This window comes from Pipra filicauda, unplaced genomic scaffold, assembly GCF_003945595.2.
Source record: "Pipra filicauda isolate LSUMZ 115617 unplaced genomic scaffold, ASM394559v2 scaffold126_size2276778_pilon, whole genome shotgun sequence".
Taxonomy (NCBI): Eukaryota; Metazoa; Chordata; class Aves; order Passeriformes; family Pipridae; genus Pipra; species Pipra filicauda.
In genome coordinates this window covers 1,555,348-1,561,488 of record NW_024103729.1, presented here as the reverse complement: position 1 = coordinate 1,561,488, position 6,141 = coordinate 1,555,348, and the positions used below count along the sequence as shown (strand labels likewise).

Here is a 6,141-nt window from a genome sequence, read left to right as displayed (position 1 = left end):
GCTCCGCCAGGAAGATCCACTGTGGGGTGGGTTTTTTTGATGTTTTTGGAGGACCCTCGAGACCGCCGAGTTTCTGCACACACCGAGCTAAGGGCCCCTCTCAGGCCTTTCGGGTTTCCCCCTCCCCTTTTATTCTTCCCGCTACCGGCGCAGCTCTGCTGTGCGGGGGTCCCCGGTGAGCGGCCTGTACCCGGGGCAGGGCTGACGGAAACCCCCGGCAGGGAACCGCTTCCAACAGCGCCCGGGCGGTGCCGGTGCTGGTCGGGCCGGGCTCTCCCTGGCGGCGGACGAGCGGAGCGGGGGCACCCCCGCGCCCCGACAGCGGGCAGTGCCGCGGCTACCCCGAGGCGCCTCCCCCTCCCCGGCCCGGCGGGGCGGTCCGTGCCCGGCGGGGCCGCGGGGCCGCCAATGGGGAGCGCGGGGCGGGCGCCGCCAGCCCGGGCCACCCCTCCGCGGCGGCGTCACCGGCACCGGGGCTGTCCCGCCGCACGGCGGGGGCGCGGAGCAGCCCCTGCCCGCCCCTCGCTCCCGCCCGTCCTGCGCTGCGGGGCGGAGCGGAGCGCGGCGCCGCCTCGGCCCGGCGGCCGCCGTGAAGCTGCGCTGCGGCGGCGCCCGCGGCCGCTCGGCGATGGCGGCGCGGGAGAAGCGCGGGGCGGGCGGGCGGCCGCGCCGCTGCTAAGTAGGGCAGCGGCGGGGGCGGGGGCGGCGGGGCCGTCGCGGCGGCTGCGCTATGCGGGCCGGGCGCGGGGGGCCGGCCGGGACACGGCGCCGGGGGCGGCGCGCCCTGCCCGCCGCGGGCCCCGGGGCGCCGGGGCTCTGAGCAACAGTTGGCCCCGCCGCCGCCCAGCATGAAAGTGTGCCGGCGGAAGGCGCTGGCGCTGTGCCTGGGCTACGCGCTGCTGGTGCTGCTCGCCGCCCTCAACCTGCTGGAGTACAAGTGGCGGCGGGAGCCGCGGCGCTGCGGGGACACCCCGGGCGCCCCCCGCCACCAGCCGCCGCCGCCGCCCCCGCCGCCGCCGGCCGGGAGCCGCGGCCCGGCGGGTGCCCGGCGGCAGCTGGTCTATGTCTTCACCACCTGGCGCTCGGGCTCGTCCTTCTTCGGGGAGCTCTTCAACCAGAACCCCGAGGTCTTCTTCCTCTACGAGCCGGTGTGGCACGTCTGGCAGAAGCTGTACCCCGGGGACGCGGTCTCGCTGCAAGGGGCGGCCCGCGACATGCTGAGCTCCCTGTACCGCTGCGACCTCTCCGTCTTCCAGCTCTACAGCACGGGGGGCGCCGGCAAGAACCTCACCACGCTCGGCATCTTCGGGGCGGCCACCAACAAGGTCATCTGCTCCTCGCCCCTCTGCCCGGCCTACCGCAAGGAGGTGGTGGGCATGGTGGACGATCGGGTGTGCAAAAAGTGCCCCCCGCAGCGCCTCAGCCGCTTCCAAGAGGAATGCCACAAGTACCGCACGCTGGTCATCAAGGGCGTGCGCGTGTTCGACCTGGCGGTCCTCGCCCCGCTCATGCGGGACCCGACCCTGGACCTCAAAGTCATCCATCTGGTGCGGGACCCCCGGGCCGTCGCCAGCTCCCGCATCAAGTCCCGGCACGGCCTCATCCGGGAGAGCCTGCAGGTGGTGAGGAGCCGGGACCCCCACATCCACCGCATGCCCTTCCTTGATGCTGGCCACAAGCTGGGCGGGAAGAAGGAGGGGGGGGGCGGCTCGGACTACCATGCCCTGGGTGCCATGGAAGTGATCTGCAGCAGCATGGCCAAGACCCTGCAGACTGCCCTGCACCCCCCTGACTGGCTCCAGGGCAACTACATGGCCGTGCGCTACGAGGACCTGGTGGTCGAGCCCATCAAGACCCTGCGGCAGGTGTACGGCTTCGTCAACCTGGCGGTCAGCCCAGAGATGGAGAAGTTCGCCCTCAACATGACCAGTGGCCCCGGCTACTCCTCCAAGCCCTTCGTGGTGTCGGCCAGGAACGCGACCCAGGCGCTGAGCGCCTGGAGGACTGCGCTCAGCTACCAGCAGATCAAGCAGGTCGAGGAGTACTGCCACCAGCCCATGGCCCTGCTGGGCTACGAGAGGGTCGGCAGCCCCGAGGAGGTGAAGGACCTCAGCAGAACGTTGCTCAGGAAGCCGCGGCTGTGACGGGCTGTGCCGAGCGCCCCGGGGGTGGCTGAGCCCTGCGGGCAGAGGAGCCGCTCCGGCTGCTTTGAGTGAGGGAGGGAGCCGGGAAAAGCAGCCTGGTTTCTGATTTCCTCCAAAGACTGCTGAAGGGTAACATACAGTAATGTGATGATTTCTTTTTTTTTTTTTTAATTACCCTCCCCTTTCATTGGGTTAGATGCGATTTGAAAAAAAATCAAGTGGAACCGAAAATATGTGTAAAGCCCCTTTCTCGTTCTCTAAAAGCGCCAGGCAGTTATTCTGTACCAAAATCTTGTTTATGAAGTTCTTGTGGGTTTGAAGATGGTAACAAAAACTCTTGCACAATTCCTAACCCATCTTTATCTCCCTTGGTGCGGAGGGGATGCCCTTGGAAAATATAATGCTGAAAATCAGACTTTTGTATGAAAGCAAATGTTCAGACATGATAGTAATAAAAGAAAATAATAAATGATATTCATTTTTATAATTACCTCAATTGTTTGGGAATTACAGTGTTGCTTATGTACAGCTGGAAGGGATGCTTGCTTAAAATAGCGACATGGACTTTTTAAAGGGTATGAGTGGAGGGCTGGAGTGCAACATTTGATGTGTTCAAAGACAGGGGCTGCTCTCACAAAATCAAGTAGAGATCTCACGAGTGTAGTGCAGGTTTTATGGCTGTGTCAGAGCAGGTTTCTATTTAACTATTGTCTTTTTTGTTGTATTTAAAAAGTCTTTTTAAGTGCCACTGTATTAGTGTCCTAAGAGTTTTAAAAGGTTTGCCATCACAGCAGTATTTATTTTTGTCTTGACATGTATGTCCAGGAGTCACTGTCAAACAGAAGTGGATCTACAGTGTGACAAGAAATGCAGGGTTCAAAAAGACATTTGTCATATTGGAAACATTAGCATGTGTAAAAACAAAAATAAAATTATATATGTTATATATATTCTATAGTGCTAACAATACATAAGATATGTAAGATATTTCTTGACATTGATTGGTAACAGGCATAGCAGGGAAGCATAGAAAAATGCATAAAATGATTTATTTTTTCCCTTTGTCTGTGCCCAGGGGTATATTTATGTACGAAGAGGGAGGAAGCGTACAGCTGTGTGTTCATAGCTGTAACAAAGCTTTTATGGAGCCAGCCTAGCATTTGATTTCAGAGCGCTGGTTGGAGACTCGGTGCTCGTGAATTGTCATTGCTCTATGATGGAGCCAGATGGTGGTCTGGCTCTTTCTGGGAGCTTTGCCTAGAGACTTGTCCCATCGTTAAAACTTGATGATTAAAAAAAAAAGAAGAGAGAGAGAGATTTTGCTACTTCTGCTTTTGTAATTTCCTGGAAAAAGTCCTCATTTATTAAAGGTTAAGTGGTGTGTTGCATATGAGAAGTGCAGACACCTCAAGTAATTTTTAATCTTGGTGGTGTTCTCTGCTGCTCTTTGAAGGCTCATTTTGCAACTTGAGGTTTTTAAACAAACGTGGTTTTGCCAAACTGTTCTCTTAGGAGACTACAGACTTTTCTACAGGAAGTACATTTTACATTGCCTATTTGGGTGTTGTGCCTTCAGAAAATGTGAAGAGTATGAGTAGGAGAAAGGAAATTGATTTGTGAAAATAAATTGATATAAACAGGATGCTGATGTGGGTATGTGTGTGTATGTGTGAAAATTCTAGTGATGTGTATATATGTCTATTTCTTGTATTAGTACTCTCAGTTAAAGAGCTGATAACTGGCTACTAGGCTTTTTGAGTTCTCGATGAAATTTTGGCATTAGATGTTAAACTTATCCTGAAAAGGAAACACATTTAATAAACTAGTTCAAAGATTATTGCATAAGGTTGCCTATACACTTGCTGAATGACTGCATTACACATCTTCTTCCCTCAGTTCATCTTCACCATCAGTAAAATCACACAAAATCTAGCAATGGGAGATCTTTTAATTGGCCCATTAGGATATATTCCCAAATTCCAGACAGCAGTGCTAAGAATGGGAGGGATACTTTATTTGGTGTTTAAAATATATACAAAGGTACTTGTGTTGTTGTGGATTGAGGTCTTTTGTGTTACCATTGTACGTGTTCCAGTGTGGTGCTGAGTGGACTTTGGATGTTTGGGTTTGGGCTGTATCTGTGGGTTTTTTTCGTTTCTTCAGTCGGTGTGTCCTGGGGCAGGGCTTGAAAATCTGATCTGCTTATGGAGCATGTCGCTTGCTTTTCATCCCTCCACTGCTCAATGAAGGTGTCCCGCTGCCACCGCACTGTCCTGTCTGTGCTCGTGGCAGCCGCGTGTTTGGCAGCGCTGCTCCCGGCAGGAGAGCGGGTGGGAGCTGTGGAGCCCCTCTGCAGAGCAGGGAGCTGCCCAGAGCCAGTCCAGCTCCCTCGGGGATGGGACACTGCGCCGGGAGCTCGGCTCCCGCTCTCTTTAGGCGTGGAACTTTGCTGAGATTTCTAAATGGGGCTTTTTCATGATAGCATGTTACAGCATAAGCTGCTTTGATTTTGGAAGCTGAAGCACAGTCCTTTCTGTGTGCAGAATTCCTTGCTCTCTTCTGGAAAAGTTTTCGGGATGAGTAAAGTGGGCAGGAATTAACTGCCTTTGGGAGTGTGAAACAGATGAGCCCAATTGACTTAGCTTCCAAAAATCTCCTTTGGATTCTAATTATATTAAAAAGCTCATCCTGTCATTCCACGAGAGCACTCGCTGCTCTTCTAATAATGGTGCATTGCAAGCATCTGCTTCACTTTACTGATATGAACACTGTGCCAGTAGAGTTACAACATCTGACTCTGGTCCATAATTTGAGCTCCACCTACTACATTGCAGCAAGGAATCACCCAACGTACTGTACAGTTGTACCTCAGCATTTTTTGGGTGAACAGAAGAAGTAATGCAATGCTCATTTTGTGAAAATAAAGGACTGCAATTTTGTTCAGGTAAAGCTTCAGGAGAAGTGAATGGGACCCTGCTTGTGGAAAATGCTGGTGGGCTAAGCCCTATGTTTCATGCTGCTGTATTAAAAAATAAGTATGTGAACAACTGGCTGTTAAAAGACCATTTTTAGTCCTTTTTTATATTCAGAAAAGAGGATTAGAGGAATTAAGAAAACAAACATAGCTGAAAAAAAGTTTTAAATGTGGAAAATTATAGAAAAAATAGGATATGAGAAAGATGATGGACATGATTAAAAAAGAGCTTTTCCTTTTGTGAGAGGGACAGCTAGCTGAGGTCAGAATACTTAAATAAACTTGACTCTTATGCTTAAAAATAGTGCCTGGGTTTGCTTTCTGTCTGATTTAATAATTACAGTGTGTTTCTTCAGCTGAAGCTAATGCTTAGTGAAGAATCAATAGCATACACAAGGTACAGGGTGCACTAAGTTGCATGGGAAGTGAGACTGTTCTGAAGACGACACGTTGGTTTGATGGAAGAGAAAGGCCAGTGGGCAACTATGTGTTGCCTTTGCTGTGAACAAAGCCAGAAAATTGTACAAGTATGGTAAAATGGCAAGGACCACTCAGTGCATGAAAACACAGGAAAACCCTCTGTCCTCCACTGAATCAACTAAAACACAAGATGTGTAGAAGTGTGTAAGTTGCTGCCTCTAAGCTCAGAGCTGACAATGAGAAAATCATTAGATCAAGTGTCTTTCGGTCTTTCTAACAAAAGGAGGAAATTCGTTATTTGTCTGATCACTTTGTAATTTGTCAGGTGTCAAACTTCATACCCTGACGGTGAAGAGGAACAAACCATTTTTCTCCCATTATGATTACAACTTGGATCTCTAGAGATGAAATACTGGGGATTATAATCAATCCTGAAACAAGTGTTTTTCATCCCACAGGCCACGAGAAGAGTAGTGAGATTATTCTGTATTTCCCCCTTCATTTCCAGTTGCTGTGTCCTTGAAAGTGAAAGATGTTTAACATGAGCCCTTGCACACCACAAGAGGTGGTCTAAGAGTCGGTGTCTCAGCTTTGCTCCTGTGC

The 6,141-nt window shown here is 51.9% G+C and overlaps 1 protein-coding gene across 1 annotated transcript; it reads left to right on the top strand.

Annotated features, from left to right (window-relative positions):
- The first annotated feature begins 744 nt into the window (after positions 1-744).
- On the top strand, positions 745-5,420 carry CHST2 (carbohydrate sulfotransferase 2). The gene has a single exon (XM_027740050.2). The coding sequence runs from the start codon at positions 849-851 to the stop codon at positions 2,142-2,144; it is 1,296 nt and encodes a 431-aa protein (XP_027595851.1). The 5' UTR covers positions 745-848; the 3' UTR covers positions 2,145-5,420.
- Positions 5,421-6,141: the final 721 nt, after the last annotated feature.